At 46.1% G+C, this 23724-nt stretch overlaps 1 protein-coding gene across 1 annotated transcript in view; it reads left to right on the top strand.

The window, feature by feature from the left end:
* LOC147700512 (zinc-binding protein A33-like) overlaps nucleotides 1-23724 on the top strand; it is a 110501-nt gene that overhangs the window by 70150 nt on the left and 16627 nt on the right. The window contains exons 3-4 of the mRNA XM_086928433.1: nucleotides 17611-17742; nucleotides 20442-20585. Coding sequence (XP_086784559.1) covers nucleotides 17611-17742; nucleotides 20442-20585 — 276 coding nt within the window. The remainder of the gene's footprint in view (nucleotides 1-17610; nucleotides 17743-20441; nucleotides 20586-23724) is intronic.

Genomic DNA, 23724 nt, shown 5'->3' with positions numbered 1-23724 from the left:
AGGGGCGCGTTTAAACCTAAAGCTGCGACCTCCTAACGAGAAACCGAATAGATCTCTGCTTTCCTCAGCAATCGGAATGCTAAAGAAAGCATTTTTCAGATCGATCACTGAGAACCAGGAAGCAGAGGCTGGAATCAGAGTCAGTAAAGCCGTAATGTCAGGCACCACAGGAAATTGTGGGATCACAATTTTGTTCACCTCCCGTAAATCAATAACAAAACGATAAACAGGAGGCTTGGATGGATCAGTGCGTTTCAAGATAGGTAACACAGGACTATTACACACGTTTCCCAGAGTCTCCTCGATAACATCTTTCTCGATCAAATCATAGATGATCGCTAACAACGCTCTTTCACCATCAAGGGAGATACGATACTGGGGAATACGTGGCAATCGCACATTCGATTTCAGTTGAACAACATAAGGAGAGATGGAACCAGCCATGCCGAGACGCTGAAACTGAACACCGATCAATACAGTATCGCAATTACCATATACGAATACGGCCAGGGACCGGTTAAAACAGTGGATTACCGGAACCGATTTGTGGACTAAAGTACTCAAGCCCACGAAAACGTGATAAGAGCAGGAAAGATAGATACTGCATAATCTTAAGAAATATTCCAGAGTGAACAAATGAGTGGCACCAAAAAACGAGCGTGATTATAGAAAGAACCCCGGAACACAACATGCTATAAAAGATTTGCAGCGCCCTGAAGAAACTCCTTGGTAGGGAGTGAAACGCGTTGGCTGAACTCGTGACATATTTTATTGATGACGTGTATTTTAAATGGATAAAGACAAATAAAGAACATTTTTCTATTTACTTCTTCTTGGACTTTTACTTTTGGTGCGCCCCCATGAACAGTAAAAAATTGTCTAATTGATCTGGAGAGCACAGCGATGCCAAACAGCAGCTGGTGTCGGGGTTGGCAGCACAAAGAAAGAAAAAAATATACTTAAAACATTGATTTATTGGAACTGGAGTTTAGGTGCAGCACCTTAAGGTCCGCTGCTGCTTCTTCGTAAAAACATAAGGAGAGATGTCAAGCAGGCCCACGTCATTGGGACCCATTGCCCACAAAGATGCAGGAAGAGAACTCAATTCTGGTGGGAGCTTATTAGATGACAAGTACATGGGAGAGATCACTCTCTGACCCAAAGTAAGCTCCACTCCCGCAGGAGAACAATACAGAGTTGCATATAACCGTTTCAGCAAATCCAGGCCCAAAAGATTCTCACCACAACCAGTAGTCAAAATCAAAGGAGCTTTCAGCTCACAAGGCCCAATTGTAAGGGGCAAAGGGCTAGAAACCGGATTGCTAACAGGGGCGCCAGAGAATCCAACGGAAACATTCGTTAAGCCAGACAAAGGTACGCCAGGGAGTTTCGAATGCATGATGGAACTTTTCGCTGCACCAGTGTCCAACAGAAAAGGCTCAACTACGCCCGATGTGGCAACTGCGACGTAAGGCCCTCTCTGATCAACCGGAACTGATACTACTCCCTCCCTTTGTCTGTGGCTGTCCTAGTAGTTACCGTCATCAGTATCACGCTCGGTATAAAATTCGTCCACATGATACTGTGCAGATCTACCTGACGATGAACCACGCTGATCAAAGCAATTATTAGAATCAGACAAATTATCAGAACATTCATTTTGATTCTGAGTAGCACCACGACCTCTACCTCGCGAGGCCTGCTGAGGACCACTACGACCTCCTCTAGATGAACCACCACTATTTTGGTCGCGCAAAACCGGACAATCAAACTTCAAATGACCCTCACCTCTACAATATGCGCATTGGTTATATCCTAGCATAGATCTCTGCGTAGAAGAGTCATTCCGCGACTGTGACCTAGCAGATTGTGATTGCGATCTATTCCGCTGCTGAGAGTCATTCTGATTTGAGCGTGGAGGATACGCTTGTTGTAACAGAACTTTCGTTTTGAGGTCTTTCGTCTTTTTATCCGCACGATCATTTTCCTCCTTCTCCCTATTTTCGTAATACTGAGCCGTGGCCAATATCTGAGCTGAGGTAGAAACAGCCCACGAGATCTCAGAATTTTTCAATTTGTTGCTAAGGTCAGGCAACAAATTTGCTACAAATTTATCTACGAACAGCCTCTGACCTCCCTCGGTGCTCATATCTTGACCACTGTGATCGATGAATGCCTCCTCAAATCTTGTAAAGAAATCGGAGACACTCTCGTCCTTCTTTTGCTTACACGCAGACAGTTTATCCCAATTAACTTTCATTGCTGGCATAAGTGTCTTCATAAGTGTAATGATTCTTTGAGGCAAAGCCGTGATTAACTGCTCAGGCTTAGCCCCACCAACCTGCAATCCGTCAGCCGCTGTAAGCGCAGCCCAATCACCGCCTAACTCAGCTGCGTGATCTTCGTGACGTATTTTCGCCCAAACCGGTTGAGGTACTACGTTGCCGAACAACATGTTGATGTCGGCAAGATTCATGATCGTAGCATCCACTAATTGGGACAACTCTTTATAGTATCCTGCAGGATTTTTGCGAGGGTCAGGCAAAGATTGCTTAACCTGCAAAACTTCTGATCGCTTCCATGGGAGGTGTATCCAAACTCTCTGGAAGTGTGGCGGGATAATAGGAACGGCATTGGCATCACCTGGCATCCACACTGGGGGAACTTCTCGCATGGGATACTGACCAGGCGTTGCCATCCACTCCACAGATTCATCTTTAAACAATGCTCGAGGTATTACAGTGGGACGAAAGGATAAAAGATGTTCTAGAGCACGTCGAACATTGCTACCCACAATCATACCACTCGAAAACTGAAGCTGTAGTTCAGTTACATCGATCGGTACTTCGTTTACTTCATCATTTGATATCGCTTGACGTAAAAATTTGCACATTTCATCAAACACAAATCTCTGTGTAGGCTCATTGAATTGAGAGAAAGTCTCAAAAATTATGCGCGAGGGATTTTTAAGGGGATACCTAATCCAATTACGCGCCATCCTAATTAACGTGTCACGTTCCCTACCACCAGGAAGCTGACTTCGTCGTTGGGGAACATCAGAAACATCGGACCCAAGAATCGGTCCAAAAGGAGAATAAAGATTAGCAACAGCATTAGGAATGCGTCTTCGAACAGACGGAGAAGAGGAGAAAAGTACAGGGGCAACAACATGAGGACTAAACACAGGAGCAGCAGGAGCAGTAGGGGTAGCCACAAGGGCAGAAGTAGCGGGAACAGTAAGTTGAGAAGACATAAGCAGTGGAGCAGTCGGAACAAGAGCAGGTAAAGGAATAGGAACAAGAGGATTCGCAAGAACAGGACCAGCGACAGGCTGACCAGCAGCTGCCGGAACAACGGGTTGGGGAACAGGAGGAACCACAGGCACTGTAGTATCCTGTGCATATGGAGGTGGCGACTTCAATAGGTAGGATAACAAAGGGTCCTCCACTGCTTCCTCTCCCTTCTTATCAGTACTCGATGGCAGAACGGGATAGCACTTATCCACCGCCATGCGTTGCAATCTATCAAAAACTTCCTTTTCCTTCTCGTCTTTATCTCGCTGAAACTGCTCTGCATTTCTCATCGTCGTAACGATACCTTCCCTCTTATTACGTTTAAGCTGCTTGATTTCTTTCTGCTTGGACTCTTTGCGCCATAACCGAAAGGAATCAAACATGGCCGGCCTTGCTTTCTTTTTGAACAATTTCGCTTCTAGATTATCCATAATTGCTGTTTCGAAACTACCATGAGGTGGCCAACTAAGGACACCGTCATCTTTAGTGTAACGGACCCAGCAATCATTATATGCAATAGGACCCACACCATGGCGACTATATAACTCATAGACCGGAGTTCCAACTGGAGGTATCGGACATGAGTCCTCCAATCGGAAATCCGCACCACAACTTTTAAAGCAACTAAACCAAGTACTACGGCCAGGCATCGTGCACACTAACCGAGTTTCACAAACTTCAAGGGTTATCGATTACGATGTCCTCACAAAAATGCAAAACCCTTGGTCTTTGGCGATTGCAGTCGTCAAATAAAACAACTAAGAACCAAGTACTAAGAACCACAAATGCAATGGAACCATGCAACAACTAAGCACCAACAACAACCAAGAACTCTGGGAGCGACCCACAAATACTTAACTGAAAGGACAATGGCGTCACCAGGAAGGCCCGTCAATCGTCTCGCTGTACAAAGGTCTACGCCAGGCGCCAAAACAGGTCGACAGTCAGGGCATCAGTCCGTCGCAGCCGTCAGGAGGCAGGGGATCTACGCGGGAAAAGTCTTCGGGCCACTTGTTTCGATAACAGGATTGATGAAGCGGGGTGCACCTTCCCTCGGAGATTGCACACGAAGTTCCCCACGATCGTCGGGCTTTGGACCGGTACCGCTGATGTCGCCCTACGTTGGGCGCCAACTGAAGGACTGGGCTTTTCTAAGGCCCAGCGGTGCCAGGGGACAACACCTGAAACCTTCGTGGGTTACCTGTTCCGGCGTACAAATGACAGAGACACGGGACACTTCCTTCGGCGTCAAAGATCAAGGTTTATTTACTGCAGGGAACACAGAAGTCACAAGAAGTACAACGAATGTAGGTTCTAGGAAACTGCTTCAAATTGCATCTGTGGATCGCTCCTTTTATACAGTTTTTCGTCATAGAACAACATGGCAAACAAAAGGTTACGACTCAGTTCCCACAGTAAAGGTCAAAAGGGTCGCTTTCATGTATTCAGGATTCCGGAACATAATTACAGTGGCATCGCCGGTTCCCAACTGTAAAAGTACATTATTCCACCATGAGTACATTCCATTCCGGCTGTAAACGAGTTAAAGTAGATGACAGAAACAGGTGTAAGGGAAGACAAAGATAGTCAACAGATTGAAAAGAGTGTAAGGGGGGTGATATCGGAACCACGATTGCAGGATCAAAGGAGACGTGCCTAATGAATGCACGGCTGAAACAATAGACCAGCACGGCAAGATGAGCCTCGAGCGAGGCCATCTGCCTCTGCAGTGTCATCCCCCCGTCATAAAGACACCCTCAAGGGAACACGTGTCTTCCGCAAGAGTTTGGGAATCCCAGGGTCACGAAGCGGACAATGTCCGTTCGCTGGCTACTTGAGGGCAAGAAACAAAATGGATGCCGTATCTAAAATGGAACCCATGGGTTCAGATGAAGAAACCCACGAATAAGATGAACGGTTCAGGTTAGCGTAGCGAAAACGCGTACACCCACTAAACTCGTCATTTGCGGTTCATAGATACCAAACTCGTCCATATTCGAACGAGTCGAAAACACCACTTATAATTGTCACGGAACCTCAATTCCTTCTCCGGCTAAGGACATGAGGCGGCGTGCGTACAATCCTATCACTTTGGACGTGGCGTTGAATAAAATACAGCTATGTAAATCGGGTTCGCCCCTAGATCCCATGCCCGCCCAGGTGTTCACTGCAGTAGCACCAGCGATTGTACAACCCCTGGCAACATTATGGAACTCCTCCCTCTCATCGGGTCAGTTCCCGGAGACATGGAAACAGGCCATTCTCATCCCCCTCTTGAAATAACCTGAGTGTGATCCAGCTGTGTTCAGCAACTATCGCCCTATATCATTGCTCCCCAAACCAGCTAAAATCCTGGAAAAAATTGTCCAAGAACAACTTTCCGACTATTTAGAGTCGAATGAACTCCTACACGACTCACAATCCGGATTTAGGACCGAGTATAGCACTGAGACAGCACTACTGGAGGTCTCGGAGAGGTAGCCATGCTTGTGCTCCTTGACCTGTCCGCAGCTTTCGACACGGTCTCCCACGCCATTCTGTTGGGCAGGCTCCTAGAGATGGGGATCTGTGATACCCCGCTGGCCTGGATTACCTCCTTCTTGATGGACCGCACACAACAAGTCTGGTTCCGACCGTTCTGGTCTAAAGTTAAAAAACAACTCGGCTGTGGCGTGCCACAAGTATCTGCCCTTAGTCCTCCTTTTTTTTAATGTTTATCTCGCGCCCCTGGCAAAGGTAATAGAGACATTTGGGGTCAGAGTGGTCTCTTGCGCTGACGATACTCAGCTCCCTTTCTCCTTCAGAGACCACTCGCCCCTCGGATTAGAAAAGTTTAAAACCTGCCTATCCAATATTGTAGCCTGGATTACTCTGAACACGCTAAAACTTAACACTGATGAAACGGAGGTGTTGTTCTTTGATCAAGCAACCCCCTTGGTACCCGTCACCTGGTGGCCTGCAGAATTGAACCCTCCGCCTTCCCCGGTTAAAGTGGCACGCAATCTCGGTGTCCAATTTGACAACGAACTATCCTATAAAACCCAGATCCTGAAAGTTACCTCGGCATGCTTTGTCAAACTCCACATGATAAAAAAGATCTCCCCCTTTCTCCCCACTGAGTCACTGAAGACAGTGACGCACGCCCTTGTTACCTCGCACTTGGACTACGCTAACAGTTTGTATGTAGGACTTCCAACCTACCTCCTCCACAGACTGCAGATCGTGCAGAGCGCTGCAGCCAGGCTGATTTGTAAGGCCCCGTACCAGCATTTCATCTCTCCTTACTTAAGGAAGCTTCATTGGCTTCCTATCACCGCGCGCATCACATTTAAGGCCCTTGTACTTGTCTTCAGGGCTCTCAATAGAAAAGGCCCCAGATACCTCAGACACAGGCTGAAGATAGTCCAATCGTCACGTGCTCTCAGATCAAACCACCTCTGTCTCCTGCTCCCTCCCAGATTCCGCCTAGTAAGAAAGGGTGGTAGAGCATTTGCGGTGGTGGTATCTAAACTCTGGAACCCTACCTATCAGTCTTCGTCTCATTGACACCGAATCACAATTTAGGGGCAAACTGAAGACATTTCTATTTTCCAGTTGCTAAATTCTAGGTTCCTCCCGTTTGCAGTCCTCAGCGCCGGGACACCCCCGTTGGGGGTAGCGGCGCGCTCAATAAATGTCATAAATAAAAAAAAATAATAATAATTTTGGCAGAAATGGCGATGGGGTCGCGAATCCCGCCCAAATTATTTTAAAAACGAAGCAGACTCCCGCTCTTTGTTAAGAAAAACCCTGGGTGGGCCAGGTCCAGGGGACTCTGCAAATTCATCAGCGGGGGCCTGCAGGGGCAGCCACAGTCCCAAAAACTGCCAACTCCAGGGGGCTGTTAAAAAATATTCGTGGGAGGTCCCAATCTCCCCATGCTGCCCCAGGGACCGCCACCTCCCCGGGGCTCTATTTGGATTTAAAATAACCTGTGGGAGGGCTCGAGCCCCCCCACACGCCCCAGGGACCACCACCTCCTCAGGGCACAAAATATGCAACTGCGGGGGTCCATTACGGACTCCCAAGATCCGGGGACCACCAAGGGCTTTGCACAGGTAGGGAGGGGAGCCGCGTACCCCCCTACTGGATCCCTTGAGGGCCCTGGGTACCACCACCCCCCAGGGCCAGCTATTACAGTATCCCGGGGTGCCCACCCCTGGGATACTGCTGTTTGCTATGGCAGGATGGGACCCGTGCAGGTTTCTTGCTCTCGCTTCCAAAATCCAAAGCAGATTGCTTTTCCACAAGGGGAGCTGCATGTCAGCAGCTCCCCTTGTGGAAAAACAATGCTGGCTCCCGCAAGAGGTGGGAAGCCGGCGGGACAGGGTGGGTATTGGGGCTCCCCCCAAGATCCCCAACAAAGAGGCCAGGCCAGGGGGATGGGGTCCCCGGGGCAAGGAGTGACCTGGGAGGGGGGCCATATGGCCCTCCTCCTCTTTAAAAAAAAAGAATTAAAAAAAGGCAGGACAGCCCAGGCAGGGGAATTGGGTCCTCTGCGCCATAATTGGCCTGAGAAGGGGAGCTACGCAGCTCCCTCTGAAAAATCAAAAACAGATGGCCAGGCCCCTGGGCCAAAATTGGCCGTTGGAGGGGGCCATGCGGTCCCCATCCTCATAATAAAAAAAAATAACAAGAGTGCCAGGCCCCGGGGGATGGGGTCCCCACGGGCAAAAGTGGCCCATGGAAGGGGGCCGGATTATGCGGAGGTTGATCAACTTCCACTAACTGTGCGCTGAAGTTCAACTTGAAACTTTAAATGTTTCTTCTCCTGTTTTGATAGGTTATTGACAAAAGTTCATGACTCCATTTTTTCTTAATTTTGATTTTTATTAATTGGATAGTTTTCTTAATTCATTGTGGAACATTTAGCATTCAATATCCTTGAATAATCAAAATATATCCTTTATAACTCTGCCCAATGCATTTCGGGTCAGGTCATGTGACCCTTCGTCAGGGGCCTGTGAAAAGACGAATACAGGACCTTAACCTTCATGATAATGTGAAAATAAACAGTTCATACATATACATACAATAAAGTGAATATTCCAATGACATTCCTGATATTATGCTGATTAGGTAGTGAGTACAATGATATGACCGAAAAATGAGACAGAACATGGTTAAATAAGACAGTGATATGGCGGTCCATAGTTAAAAAAGACAGTGAGTGCGATGATATGGCGGGACATGGTTAAAGGAGGGAAGAATGCAGTGATTGAGAGAAACTAAACAACAGGGCGGGAATTACAAAAATAGGTACACGGGATGCCGAAATAGTGCACATGGGTTTAAGGAGCACTTACGCGAGTCGAGGGTAAACTTAAAAACAAGGCGGGAATTACAAAAATGCTGAAATAGTGCACATGGGGTTAAGGAGCACTTACGCGAGTCAGAGGAATCTCGGTGATCACGCTCGTAACGGGCGGGTAAACCAGGAACGGTCTCATGGATACCGGACGGGTAGAAGAGAGTTACTCGCGGTCATGTTTTAAAGGGCAAGCATAGTTCCGATCACGTGATCATGTTTGACAATGGAAGTCGAAGAAAGACTTCTCAACAATATTAAGTGCTGGGTATCGGACATGTGGGGGAAGGTATCGGACATGTGAAAATAGATCCCAAATTATATTAAACGGAAGACGGTGTGGAAGCGAAAAAAATAGAATTAATTACGTGGGTAATGGGAAATAGTCCCGGCGTGGAGTTACAGAAGAACATGATGGAAACAGAAAAAGGACTAAATTGGGAATAGAAATAAAAAAAAAGGCAAACAAACAAATAAGAAGCAAAGTACTCGAGATGTGGCTAAACATGATAGTGTGAAAAGAAATCCTATTACTGTTCAAAACATAATAACTATAGACTCCATTGTAATCATGAAGATAATAGTATAAACGATAATAAAGATCAACAGTGATATAAATATAATCACAATTGTAAATGCCAGGGAGGCATCTGCCTCATAGGTCATTAAATGTCAAGAGTTCCAGAGCGGGGGTTAGAATGGTCCTTAATGATGCCATTTATAGGAAACATGAATATTCTATCCGGTCATTCATCCCGGATGGCTGAAGACTGTTCAATTTCTTGATCCAAAAGAATTCGGCTCTTAGTCTTTGTTTTGTGGGGTCCATGTCGCTGCGTTGTGGTATGGTCTCCAGTACCGTGAATCTCAGTTGAGAGATTTGGTGATTTGCTTCAGACCAGTGATTAGCTATAGTTGATTTCTGGTTATGTAGTCGGATATTTGATTTGTGTTCTGTTATCCGTACTTTAATTTTCCTTTCCGTTTGGCCTACATATATCTTGCCACATGGGCATTTGATAGCATAGATGGTATTTGTAGTATCACAGGTACTGTTGTGTTTTAAGTCAATTTCATAGCCTTGAGTAGGATGTCTCAGTTTGTTGCCCACTATAACGTTGTTACAATGGGTGCAGTTGAAGCATTTACACATTCCTTTGAATTTTGATTTTTTCATTTTGTTAGATGTGGTTGTTAAAATTTCTTTTAGATTTTTTGATCTTTGAAATGCAAATGTGATGTTTTCATTGTACAAATCTTTCAAGTCTGGTTCCATTTTAATTAGATTCCAGTGGGTTTTAATGATCTTTTTGATTTTCATAGCTTCTGTAGAATATTTAAGTACACATACTGTTTTTTGTTCTGTTGTGTTCGACTTGGGTATGAAGAGTTTTTCTCTTGGGATAGCTTTGATTCTTTTCATAGATTCATCTAGAACAGTGGTGGGATATCCTCTTTCAAGGTATTTGTTAATTTGATCTTTCATAGAGATTTCCAACTGTTGTGAATCTGATGTGATACGTTTCAACCTGATTAGTTGTGATATAGGTAGATGTTTTTTCAGAGTGATAGGATGAAAGCTTTGGAAATGTAGGCTTGAATTCCTGTCAGTAGGCTTAATGTGGACTTGAGTGAAGAAGTTGAAGTCACTCATGTTAACTTTTACATCCAAGAAAACAATGGATTCCTGATGAATGTTATGTGTGAATTTGATTCTTTCATATCTGGTATTGATTGTATTGATGTTGTTTTCAAGTGCCATTTTGTCGCCTTGCCATAGGAGAAAGATATCATCTATGTATCTTCTAAATACTACTAGATTGTTCCTCCAATCTGGATTGTTGAGAATGAAGTCTGTCTCGAATTTAGACATGAAGATACATGCGTATGCTGGGGCTCCCCCAAAGCCCATAGATGTTCCGTTACTTTGGTTGTAAAAACTCTGTTGCCATTCAAAATAACTGTGGAATAGGGCGAATTGCATTAATTCCAAAAGGAAAATTTTTTGGCTTTCGTCCATCTCATTTCTTTTGAGTAGGCTCCATTCCAGGGCTTCCATTCCTTTGTTGTGGGGGATCGAGGTATAGAGCGAGGTCACATCTATTGTACATAGCCAATATTCTTTTCCAGGTAGAAGAATCACTTCGTTGAGTATTTTCAGGAAATCGGTCGTGTCTTTTATGTATGTGTTACCTTCTTGAACAATTGGTTGAAGAAACCAGTCGATATATGGTCCTAACGGTTCGGAGATTGAGCCACAAGCAGAGACTATTGGTCTGAATGGTGGATTTTTCTTATCCTTGTGGATTTTAGGTAACATGTACAGTTTAGGTCTTCTTGGGTATTTTGTCTCCAGAAATTGATGAGTCTTTTTACTGATTATTTTCATGTCAAGTGCTTTGTCTGTTATCAGTTTCAATATGCTCTTGTATTCATCAGTCGGATCTGTATCAAGTGGCATGTATGTGTTGATGTCTTTCACATGAGTGTTTACGCTTTCGATGTAAAAGTTGGTGTCCATTACTATTAGAGCTCCCCCTTTGTCGGCTCTTTGGAAGGTCAGTTCTTCGTTTTGACTCAAGTTTTTTAAGATGTTCCATTCACGAGGTGATAGATTTGTTCTCTTAGGTTTGGCAAATTTGATTTTTTGTAGATCAGTTAGTATTGATCGTTCAAAGGCTTCAATGGTTTTGTGGGTGATTGGAGCGCAAAATGTACTTTTTGGCTTAAATTCCTTGATTTGACTGTCAGGCTCTTGAAGTGGTGTATTCTCATGGTTTTTGAAGAAGTAGCGTAATTTTAAATTCCTGAAAAATTTGAAGAGAGCTATTTCTGTTTCAGCTGAATTAGATTGGTAGGTAGGAACAAATGACGTACCTTTGTTGAGGATTTTAGTTTCAGTTTCATTGAGTTGTATCTTAGAGATGTTAATGACTAAGTCACTTTCGTTTGGCTCCTTGTGACTCTTTTTATTCTTTCCTCTTCCGTTTCTTTTGCCTCTCCTTGTTTTGTGGCTTGTGGTGTTTCGTTTGCTGCTGGGCTTACATCTAAAAAAGCCGGTTTTTGAACTTGAGTTTGAGGTTTTTGTGATTCTGCTGGTTTTGAAGTAGATGGGATTGGTGTTTTTGATATTGGCTCTCTTGTTTTTGCGATGTCTGATTCTGACACTACGCTTTCTTGGGATGAGCCCACATTTGATTTTGGTTGCGCTTGTGGTTGCTGCCATTTTCGCTGATTATAAATTTCTGCCCACGTGTACACCTCTTCTAATTTATAATCGATCGTGTCACGTCGATATTTTCGAATCTTTCTATCATTAACCTCTTTGGTGTATCTTTCAAGTTTTTTATTGATATCTTCCAATAGTTGTTGTAAATCTTCCTGTTTGTTCAGTTCTCTTTTTATGCCTTCCAATTCCTCCTCTAGCTCTTTTAGGACTTTTGATAATTCTTCAATTATTAATAAGATTAGATCTAGGGAGCATTTATTTAGAATTTGATACCAACTTTCGATGAACTTTTTATTATTTTTATTACATAGCATCGGTTTAAGGGCTATTCGTAGTCCCCGAGGAATTCTTTGGTGCTTGTGATAATGAATCAATGTTGTGGCGTGGAGCCTTTGGTTAATCTCCTTTTTGGATATGTATTCAAATTGGCGTAGTAATTGTGTTACTGTTGAAATCTGTGGTGTGAAGGCTCTGGTCTCCTGTATCAGTCCATAAATATCTTTTGCGGCTTCAGGCGTGAAAGCCAATGTTTCTGCTTTATTAATAGTTATTTGGGCTATATCATCAAGTTGCCCCAGGGACCACCACCTCCTCAGGGCACAAAATATGCAAATGCGGGGGTCCATTACGGACTCCCAAGATCCGGGGACCACCAAGGGCTTTGCACAGGTAGGGAGGGGAGCCGCGTACCCCCCTACTGGATCCCTTGAGGGCCCTGGGTACCACCACCCCCAGGGCCAGCTATTACAGTATCCCGGGGTGCCCACCCCTGGGATACTGCTGTTTGCTATGGCAGGATGGGACCCGTGCAGGTTTCTTGCTCTCGCTTCCAAAATCCAAAGCAGATTGCTTTTCCACAAGGGGAGCTGCATGTCAGCAGCTCCCCTTGTGGAAAAACAATGCTGGCTCCCGCAAGAGGTGGGAAGCCGGCGGGACAGGGTGGGTATTGGGGCTCCCCCCAAGATCCCCAACAAAGAGGCCAGGCCAGGGGGATGGGGTCCCCGGGGCAAGGAGTGACCTGGGAGGGGGGCCATATGGCCCTCCTCCTCTTTAAAAAAAAAGAATTAAAAAAAGGCAGGACAGCCCAGGCAGGGGAATTGGGTCCTCTGCGCCATAATTGGCCTGAGAAGGGGAGCTACGCAGCTCCCTCTGAAAAATCAAAAACAGATGGCCAGGCCCCTGGGCCAAAATTGGCCGTTGGAGGGGGCCATGCGGTCCCCATCCTCATAATAAAAAAAAATAACAAGAGTGCCAGGCCCCGGGGGATGGGGTCCCCACGGGCAAAAGTGGCCCATGGAAGGGGGGCCACACATCCCCCTCCCAACTTAAAAAAAAAAAGCAAACAAAAGGAACCGGCAAATCACCGGAGACCCCGCCCCCTCCCTGCACCACTGTGCAAACGCATCCCCTGGCACATTTCAAGCTGGGGAATTCGTTCCCCTGGAATCCTGACAGTCCCTGGGGCTATCTAGCCCACCAGGTACCTCCAGTACTCGCCACAGGGCTGTGTTGCAGAGAGGTGATCCAAGGCCAGGGCCCGTTTTACACCTCTCTGAAACATAGCTGTGTTGGCGCTTACTGGAGGTACCTGGTGGGCTAGTTGGAACCCAGGGACCCTCAGGATTCAAGGGGACTTAATCCCCCAACTTAAAAAGCACCAGAGGGCGTGTTTGCACAGTGGTGAAGGGAGGGGGTGGGACCTAATTTGACATGTGTGCAAACATGTCTTGTGGTGTGTTTTAAGTTGGGGGATTAAGTCCCCATGAACTTTGAGGGTTCCCCGGGGCCAAAAAGCCCATCAGGTACCTCCAGTAAGCACCACACAGTTGTGTTACAGAGAAGTGTGAGAAGAGACATGGCCTCAGACCACCTCTATGCAATGCAGCTCTGTGGCACTTACTGGAGGTCCTGAGGGGCTAGTTGGCCCCAGAGACCCTCAGGATTCAAGCCGACTTTAATCCCCCAACTTAAAACGTGCCACAGGGTGTGTTTGCATCCTTGTCACATCAGTCCCCGCCCCCTCCCTGCACACTGTGCAAACAGGCCCTCTGGCACATTGAAAGTTGGGAAATTAAGTCCCCTTGAATCCTGAGGGTCCCTTGGGTCCAACTAGCCCACGAGGTACCTCTAGTAAGCGCCCATGAGCTGCGTTGCAGAGAGGTGTAAAAAGGGGCATGGCCTCAGAACACCTCTCTGCTACGCACCTGTGTGCCGCTTCCTGAAGGTACCTGGTGGGCTAGTTTACCCCCAGGGACCCTTAGGATTCAAGTAGACTTCATCCCTCTACTTACAACATGCTAGGGGGCACGTTTGAACAGTGGTGTAGGGAGGGGACTGATATAAGAACTTCGCAATCCTGCTGTGTGGGACTTATTGGTGGTATTGAAAGGGATAGTTGGCGCCCAAGGTTGATGTTGGGGGCTAACTACTCCTCCTGTTACCTCCAGTAAATCCCACACAGTGGGATTGCTAAGAGATATTTCGGAGGCCTTTCTCCACCATCTTGGAAATGCTACTGGTATGTTATAGTCAGAAATTAGCATTTAAAACACCTTAGAAATTCAGTAAAAAAAAAATAGGTTTCAGGGACGCTATAGTTAGTTGGGCATTTCTCCTGTAGAAAACCATAGAGATTTCCCTTTATAGTTAGTTCAGCTAACCCTGATGCCTGCCTGTATGGTCTGGTTGGTGCACCTCTCCATGTCCCTCCTGTCCTCTGTTATCCGAGTCCATGTCCCTACCCCAATTCCTCCTGCCTTCCATGATCCAATGTACCATACTTGCTAACATTTTGAACTTGGTAAGAGGGAGATTTTGAAAACAACTGGGGTATTGATTTTCCCCTTTGACTTACATTGAAGAAGAGGAGATTGCAGGTAGGAGACAGATCAAATAAAGCCCATTTGAGCTTAAAAACATTGGGCGTTTCCTGGATGAATCGGGTCTGCTGGCAGGTATATGGTTTTCTACCACTGCCTCTTCCTTCTGCCCACATTGGTCTATTATATTGCCACAGCCTCTCTTGCCAGTCCTATATTGGTAGTTTGTTGCCCCTGCCCCCTTTCCACTGACCTCCATAGTCTGTTGTGCTGCCACTGCCCTTCCTGCCTGCCCAGTGTGGTCAGCTTGTTGCCTCTGCACCCTCCTGCCTGCCTTCAATGTTCAGAGTCCGTGCCCCTGACCTCTGCCTCTCACAGTATCCTAATGAACAACTAGATTGCTAACATTCTATATTTATTACAAAAGTGTGGCACACCTGATGTAATCAAAACTGTAATACCTAGAGCATTTCCTTTAGAAATTACATAGATGAGAGGGTTTTATTTGCATCAAAGATGGCTGACAGAAGTAACACCCTAACATGAGCATAATTATGTATACAAAGAGAAGTGCAGCTGGTAAAGTGTGGTTGAACTGACATGCAGGAAGGATAGGTGTGGCAGATTAGCTATGGTAGGTTAGATAGGTATGAGAGGTATGAGAGGTATGGCAGGTTAGGTTAGTAGGTTAAGTATGGTAGATACAGCAGATAGATATGGTAGGTCTGCTAGTTGTGGTAGGGTAGGTGTGGTAGATTAGCCCTTGTAGGTTAGATAGGTATGGTAAGTATGAGAGGTCTAGCTGGTTAGGTTAGCAGTTTAAATATGGTAGATACAGTAGATAGATATGTTTGGTTTGCTAGTTATAGTAGGTTAGGTATACTAGGTTGATATGATACCCATGGGATATTTTGATTTATGATTACGAGAAGACAGTTCAGCAGGTGTAATTGTGCTTAGCATACAAATCCCCATAAAAATATGCCTTGGTAGGAAACACATTGACCTTTTCATATTTTCCTTTCCAGGATATTTCCCCCTTGCTTTCCATCACACCAGTTTGAGGGCCAGATGTAGGTAACTTCTATTTACCGACTTTTACCGATTCGGTATTTATGAATCGGTAAATATGAAGGAGGGAGATGTAGGTAATTCTTGTTTTGGAATTACCGAATCGGTAACATTCGGTATTTACCGATTCTGTAAATACCGAATCGGTATTGCCCATTGATTCCTACGGGCCTTGAAGCCCATAGGAATCAATGGGCAATACCGATTCGGTATTTACCGAATCGGTAAATACCAAATCCGGCAAGGGTGCAGGGGGTGTCACTTTGACACCCTCTAGCACCCCAAATACAGGCATGTGTGCCATGTGGCACACATACATGCCCTAAGGGCATGTCTGTGTGTCACATGGCACAGGTGTGCATGCACAGATGTGCATGCACACCTGAATTCGGTATTTTACCACCCAATAGGATTGGGTGGTAAAATACCGACTCTTAAGGGCCTGCGGCACTCTTAGGAGTGTCACCTACATGTGGATTTACCGAATCGGTAAAATGATGGCCCCTACATGTCAAACACCAACTACCGGTCGGTAACGGCCGAAATCGGCCGTTACCGACCGGTATTTGCTCTCCTACATCTGGCCCCTAGGTATTTTACCTTCCCATTTTATGCTTGAAATGGACTCACTCCTGTCCATTTTATGGGCATCATGACAGTCGGGTGGCGGAGGACATTTCCTCTGCCATCTGCCAGATTTAGGAATGAGATCTGGCCAAAGGTCATGTCTTACCTCAAAGGAGCCGCCGACAGCTGTTGCTGTTGAGTTACAAAAGCTTTGCTGGACAGCGCCGTTCATTTTGATGGCCATCTACCAAACTTTTAATATATTATTATCCCAATGTGGGAGTTTGTCTTGAAAAAACAAAAACGAATGACCCCCGTTCCTTGGAAGTTTTCCCTCAGATGTGAGGGTCATTCCTGCCTCTCTCCTCTATGCCACACCGCCAGGTGGTGATGGAGAGGGAAAAAGGACATTCATCTCTCCACTCTCAATAGTGCGGGTGTGTAATGCCCTTCCTCTCATGGCCCCTACCGTCAGAGGACCCTTTCCATCACCGAGTCCGCTGGGGCTCCAGTGACGGACACCTCACGGTCCGCCCATCTCTGAATCAGGGGGGGACCGGAGGTTTGAAGGAGAGAGAACCACCCCACATGTGGTTCCTTCAAACTCTCAACCAGACCCAGTTTATCTTTTCGACCAGGTCTTAACTTCCTGCGCTCATCACCAGCAAACATTCTACATCTGATGTAAAGGCACAGAAGGGGGCTGCTGTCAGAAGTGCAGAATTATGCAACTTGTGATGGAAGAAAGACACTCACCATTAACAGCTCATTGAAGCTAAACTTATCTAAAGCCTGTTACCACTGCACTACTCGAGGGTGGAAAGGGCTGAGGTAATTCTTGGTTATTGTCAGTGAAGAGAGTTGGGGCCCTGAAGTTTGGACCAGAAAACAAATAAACCCCTTTTTTACTCAATTAATCTCTCGTGTTTATTGACTCTTTCTCTCTCCCCTCCCCCTCCCCCTCCCTCTCCCTCTCTCTTCCTCTCCCTCTTTCTCTCCCTCTTCCCCTCCCTCTCTCCCTCTCCCTCTCCCCCTCTCTCTCTCCCTCTCTCTCTCCCTCTCTCTCTCCTTCTCCCCCTCTCTTTCCTCTCTCCTCTCTCCCCTCCCCCTCTTACTCTCTCCCTCTCCTCCTCTCTCTCTCCCTCACTCTGTCCTCTCTCTCCTCTCCCCTCTCTCTCTCTCCCTCTCTCTCCCTCACCCTCTCCTTCCCCCTCTCTCCCCCCCTCTCTCTCCCTCCTCTACCTCTTTCTCTCCTCTCTCTCTCTCTCCTGCCCCCCCCTGCAGTGGAGAGAGCAGTCTTCTACAGCCCCAGGGTGCAGAGCTCTACTGGTCTGCGAGACGAGGCTCGGGAGTGTCCAGGGTCTTCCCAGAATCCTCTGCGCTCTATTCTGAAAACCTCTCTGTGCCTCCGTCCAGGTAAACACCCTTTCATCTCTTGTTTCTGCATGTTGTGGTGCATGCCATGTTCATGTGTGTTAGGGTTCAGCCATGTTAGTGACGTCACTCTGGGACAGGAGATGCTGAAAGTGAGGGCGGGGGCTGTAGATGCAGGGATGACGCAGTCTGGGGTAGTAGTGGTAAATGTAGGCTTCTTACTATTACCGAGGGCAGCTCGATGTACATATCTGCCTCACACCAGTGGTGTAGCAAGGATGCCAAGAGCTCTGAAGCAGCTACAATTGAAGTGCAGAGGGTCACAGACTTGGGGCCCCTCACAGCCCTGGGGCCCCTCACAGCCCTGGTGCCCCGCACAGCCCTGGGGCCCCTCACATCCCGGGGCCCCTCACAGCCCTGGGGCCCCTCACAGCCCTGGGCCCCTCACAGCCCTGGGGCCCCTCACAGCCCTGGGGCCCCTCACAGTCCTGGGGCCCCTCACAGCCCTGGGCCCGGTGCCACGGCACCTGCTGCACGCTTGGTGGGTACGTTCCTGCCTCACACCCTTCCACCTCACACTCTCACATGTACATATGTTCCTAACATTTCATGGTGTATGTACTAGACTTTTCAAGCTCACATCCCTCACATCCCTTAAAGCCCTGGGCCCAGGTGCCACTGCACCTGCTGCACGCTTGGTAGGTACGCCCCTGCCTCACGCCCTTCCACCTCACACCCTCACATGTACATATGTTCCTAACATTTCATGTTGTATGTACTAGTCTGTTCAAGCTCACACCCCTCACAGTCCTTCCTCCCTGGTCTGTGGTACCTCCAGCACTGCTGATGCTCTTGTGTTACTGTGGACAGCTCTTCTATCTACAGCTGTGCAAAGACACAGAGAGGGTTGTGTGTCAGTGCCATTGACTAAAATAATGTCTGACTTTAATATAGTGTCTAAAATATCATTTACAAAAGGTGAATCTCTTCGAGTGTAGATTTTCTGACTCTAATGTGTGATTCTTACGCCACAATATCTTTGTCAGACAATATTTATTCCTCAATTTTCTGCTGCCAGACCCACAAAGAGGAGTCACTCTCAGATCACAACAAACATTTCAACACTTTTTTGCATGAACCACTTCATCAGTTGATCTGAACTCCTCTCGTTATCTCTTTCTCTTCCTCTCTAACACTCATTCTCTCTCGCTTCCACTGTCTCTGCCCACTCTATCCCTCTTCTTTATTCATTAATCCATTTCACTCTCTTTCTCTCTTTCTCTATTACTGTTTCTCTACCTTTCTTTTTTCTTTCACTGCTTTTCCCTCCCTCTATCTCACTGCACCTGTCTACCCCTCCTCCCTCCCTCCCTCTCTCTCTCTTTTCCTGTCTGTCCCTCCTCCCTCCTTCCTTCTTCTAACTCTCTGTACCTGACTCTCTCTACTCCCTTCCTCTATCTCTCTGTACCTATCTGTCCCTCCCCCGGTCAGCTGTCTCTCTGTACCTGTCTGTCCCTCCTTCCGTCCTCTGTCTCTCTGTACCTGTTTCTCCCTCCTCCGCTCCTCTCTGTACCTGTCTCTCCCTCCTCCCTCCCTCCCTCTCTCTGTCTTTTCCTGTCTGTCCCTCCTCCCCCTTCCTTCTTCTGACTCTCTATACCTGACTCTCCCTACTCCCTTCCTCTATCTCTCTGTACCTGTCTGTCCCTCCCATGGTCATCTGTCTCTCTGTACCTGTCTCTCCCTCTTCCCTCCCTCCTTCCATCTCTCTCTCTATACCTGTCTGTCCCTCCTCCAAACGTCTGACTCTCTATACCTGTCTCTCCCTCCTCCCTTCTTCTAACTCTCTGTACCTGACTCTCCCTACTCCCTCCCCTATCTGTCTGTACCTGTCTGTCCCTCCCCCGGTCATCTGTCTCTCTGTACCTGCCTCTCCCTCCTCCCTTCTTCTAACTCGCTGTACCTGACTCTACCTACTCCCTCCCTCTATCTCTCTGTACCTGTCTGTCCCTCCCCCGGTCATCTGTCTCTCTGTACCTGTCTCTCCCTCCTCCCCTCTTCTACCTCTTTGCACCTGTCTCTCCCTCATCCCTTCCTCCATCTCTCTGAACCCGTCTCTTCCGCCCTCTATCTCTCTGTACCTGTCTCCTTCTCGCTCTCTCTGTACCTGTCTCTCCCCCGCAACCTCCCTCTCTTTGTACCTGTCTCTCCCTCTATCCACTCTCTTTTCTCTTTATCTGTCTCTCCCTCCCTCTCTTCCTCATCTCTCTGTGCCTGTCTCTACCTCTCTCCTCCCTTCTCTATCTCTTTGTACCTGTCTATCCCTTCCTCTATCTCTCTGTGCCTGTCTCTGCCTCCCTCCTCCTCTCTCTGTCTCTCTCTCTCTGTCTCTCTCTCCCTTCCTCCCTTCATCTCTCCGTACCTGTCTATCCCTCCTCCCTCCTCCTCTCCCTGTCTCTCTCTCTCTCTCTCCCTCCCTCTCTCTGTCTCTCTCTCCCGCTCTCTCTGTCTCTCTGTACCTGTCTATCCCTCCCCCTCTCTCTGTCTTTCCCTCCCCCTCTCTCTGTCTCTCTGTACCTGTCTCTCTCTATCTCCATCTCTCTGTACCTGCCTCTCCCTCCCTATATCTCTCTGTAATTGTCTATCCTCTCCTCTCACTGTCTCTCTGTCTCTGTCTCTGTCTCTCTCTCTTTCTCTCCCTCCCTCCATCTCTGCGGTACCTTTCTCTCCCTCCTCTGTACCAGTTTCCCAGGACAACCTCCATGACAGACAAGGACGTCTCCCTGGACAGAGCTGCCCCAGGGTGAGGAATGAGCCTGGAACAGAAGATTCCTCTCCATGGAGAGATTTGCAGCCTCATCTGAGAGAGACTCTGTGTCTCCACAGAGGTGAGAGAAATGTACCTTTTAACTTTCCACACACATTTGTTTTCGAATAAATATACATGTTGTTCTGGATATTTACATGTTAAATACAAGACTGGAATAGAACGCTATTTGTTTTGAATGTACTTTTTGCAGGTCACTGCCTTTCATACATTGAAAACCACTTGTGCTCTTGGACAGCCCTGAACACACACTCTGCATATACTTCAGGTTTACCATTGCTTGCCCTTTTTGTAAACACTGACATCCATTAGATGGACACAGGATAAAAAAAATTAGGTTCAGAAGTAATATGGTAATTATCTGTCACTATGTAAACTATACACCGTACTATCACACTATAGTTAGGGTTGTCTGGCAAGCGAGCTAGAAGGAGTGTGTTTGGAGGTGCGCTACTTACAATATTTTGAAAGAGTTTGATTATTTTTAATTGAACGGCATAACTATAACTTTGTAATTTCTAATTGTGCAATTTGATTAATTTTTATAGGAAAAATAAAGATTCCCTAACTATAACTAAGCTTTAACGTTTGGTTTTTTTTCTTTAAATTTCAATTACTTTTTAACATTTTTAATAAAATTTGTTTCAAATCATAGAGTCCAATCTCATCGAGAGGAGTGTTGTTACGTAAAGGGTCGTATCATACAGAGAAGGACTGTGTCACACAATGCAGTGTTTTAGAGTGGAGTATTGTAAAGTGTAATACGGTAGAGTAGAGTGGGATAGAGTACAATGACTTAAAGTATGATAGAGTGGAGTGGGGGCTTCATACAGTTGAGTGGCTCGTATATAGCAGTTCAGTGGCGTAGCGTACAGTCATACATTTTAGTGGCTTGTCATACAGTACAGTGGACTAGTGTGTCGTAAAGTGTTGGAAAGTCTCGTAGAGTGTTGTACAGTGGAGTGTTGTTGGATAGAGTTGAGTATAGAGTTGCAAAGTGGACTTTATGTGGTTGAATTGCAGAACAGTGTCGAAGGTTGGCATACAGTGTAGTAGAGTTTTGTAGATTACAGATGAAAAGAGTGTAGGAGAGTGTGGTAGAGTTCAGCAATGTAGAGAGGAGCGTTGAACAGTGGTGTAGAGTACGTAGATTATAGTGAAGTGTAGTCAATTGGAGTTGTGTAGCATAGACTGGATTAAAGTGTCAGAGTGTAGTGTTATGTTGTAGAGTGGCTTGGAGTGGAGTAAAGTGGCTGTCGTAGCTTAGCATGTAGTAAAGTCTCAGAGAGTGGGGTGGTATGGCATACGGTGGAGTGAACTGTCTTTTGTTACTCTGTTGGAAAGTGTCATACAGTGGAGTATAGTGAAGAGGCACAGAGTGAATTAGAGTGTTGTAGAGTGAAGATGAGTAAAGTGTGCTGGAGTTCAGTACAGGGGAATGGCATCAAGTGTGATCGTATTGATTGTCATAGAGCTTTCTAGAGTGGAGTGGTGTAGAGCGGAGCGGTGGAATACTGTAGAATAGTGTGGAGAAGTATGTGGTAGATTTGAGTGGAGTAAAGTGAGGAGGAGTGATACAGAGAGAGTTGTCTAGAGTGTGGTCGAGTATAGTAAAGTGTTGTTTGGCAGCATAAAGTAAACTAGAGTGATGTCCACTTACATAGAGTAAAGTGTTGTAGAGTGGAGTGCTACAGAGTGGATTGTCATAGAACTTTCTAGAATGGAGTGGTGTAGAGCGGAGCAGTGGAACACTGTAGAATAGTGTGGTAGATTTGAGTGTAGTAAAGTGAGGGGGAGTGACAGAGAGAGAGTTGTGTAGAGTCTGGTCGAGTATAGTAAAGTGTTGTTTAGCAGCATAAAGTGATATAGAGTAGAGTAAAGTGTTGTGGAGTGGAGTGCTATAGAGTGGATTACTGTTTGGTACAGTGGAGGGGCATAGACTTTAGTTTTGTTGAGTGTCATAAAGTGTGGTAGAGTGGAGTAGATTTGAGTAGTGTGGAGCGGAGTGGCATAGACTGGAATAGCAGACAGTGGAGTACAAAGGAGTGGGATACAGTGAAATGGCATTCAGTTCAGTACGCTACATTGGAGTGGCATACAATAGAGTGGCACAGTTTGGAGTGGGGTACAGTGAAATAGCATACAGTCGAGTGACATAGAGTATTTGTGGCGTCCAATGGAATAGCATAGAATGGAGTATTGTAGAGTAGAGTGGTGTACATTGAAATGGCTCAGAGTGGAGTAGCGCACAGGTTAGTGGGAAAAAATGCAATAGAATACTGTGGAGTGTCGTACATTGTTGTAGCAAACAGTGCAATACATTTCAGTTTAGTGGGGTACACTGGAGTGGCATAGAGTGGAATAACGTTTACTAGGGTAGCCACAGTAGAGTGGCATACAGTGTAGTGAAATAGAGTGGAGAGGCGTGGAGTGCGGTCAAGTTGAATACCATATAGTCGACTGGCGTAGAGTGTAGTTGCATATTGTGTAGAGTTGAGGGGTGTAGAGAGTACAACGGCATAGAGTGGAATAGCGTAGAGCGGAGTACAGTGAAGTGGTATAGAGTGGAATAGCTTACAGTGTAGTACGGTACAGTGGAGTGGCATACAAGGAATGGAGTACAGCCTAGTGGCATTCAGTGAAGTTGGGTTGAGTACAGTGGCATACAGTGTAGTAGTAGCATACAGGGGAGTGGCGTACAATAGAATAGCACAGAATGGCGTGGCTTAGAGTGGAGTTACATAAACTGGAGTAGCGTAGAGTGTAGTAACTTTCAGGGTAGTGGTATAAAGTGGAATAATGTACAATGGAGTATTGTAGAGTGTAGTGGTATATAGTGGAATAGCATTTAGTGGAGTAGCGTAGAGTGGAGTAGTATACTCTGGAATCGCATATAGTCGAATAGCGTACAGTGGAATGGCATGTAGTGGAGTAGACCGGAGGAGCGTACAGTAGAATGGGGTAGAGCAGAATACCATACAGTAGAGTGGTAGGGTGTTTAAATATCGATTACAAAAGTATAGCTTACAAAAATATAGATGTAAAAATATTGATTACATAAATATCGACTCCCTATACTTAAACAGGTAAGTACAATAATTTCGACTCTAAAATATAGATGTAAAAAACATAGATGTAAAAAATATCGACTTTAATATATATTATAACTTACATTTAATAATTAAATATTATAGATATTA

The sequence above is a fragment of the Lissotriton vulgaris genome, chromosome 7, assembly GCF_964263255.1.
Source record: "Lissotriton vulgaris chromosome 7, aLisVul1.2, whole genome shotgun sequence".
NCBI lineage: Eukaryota > Metazoa > Chordata > Amphibia > Caudata > Salamandridae > Lissotriton > Lissotriton vulgaris.
Note: the sequence above shows the minus strand (reverse complement) of the source record. Positions and strands in the feature narration are given on the sequence as shown.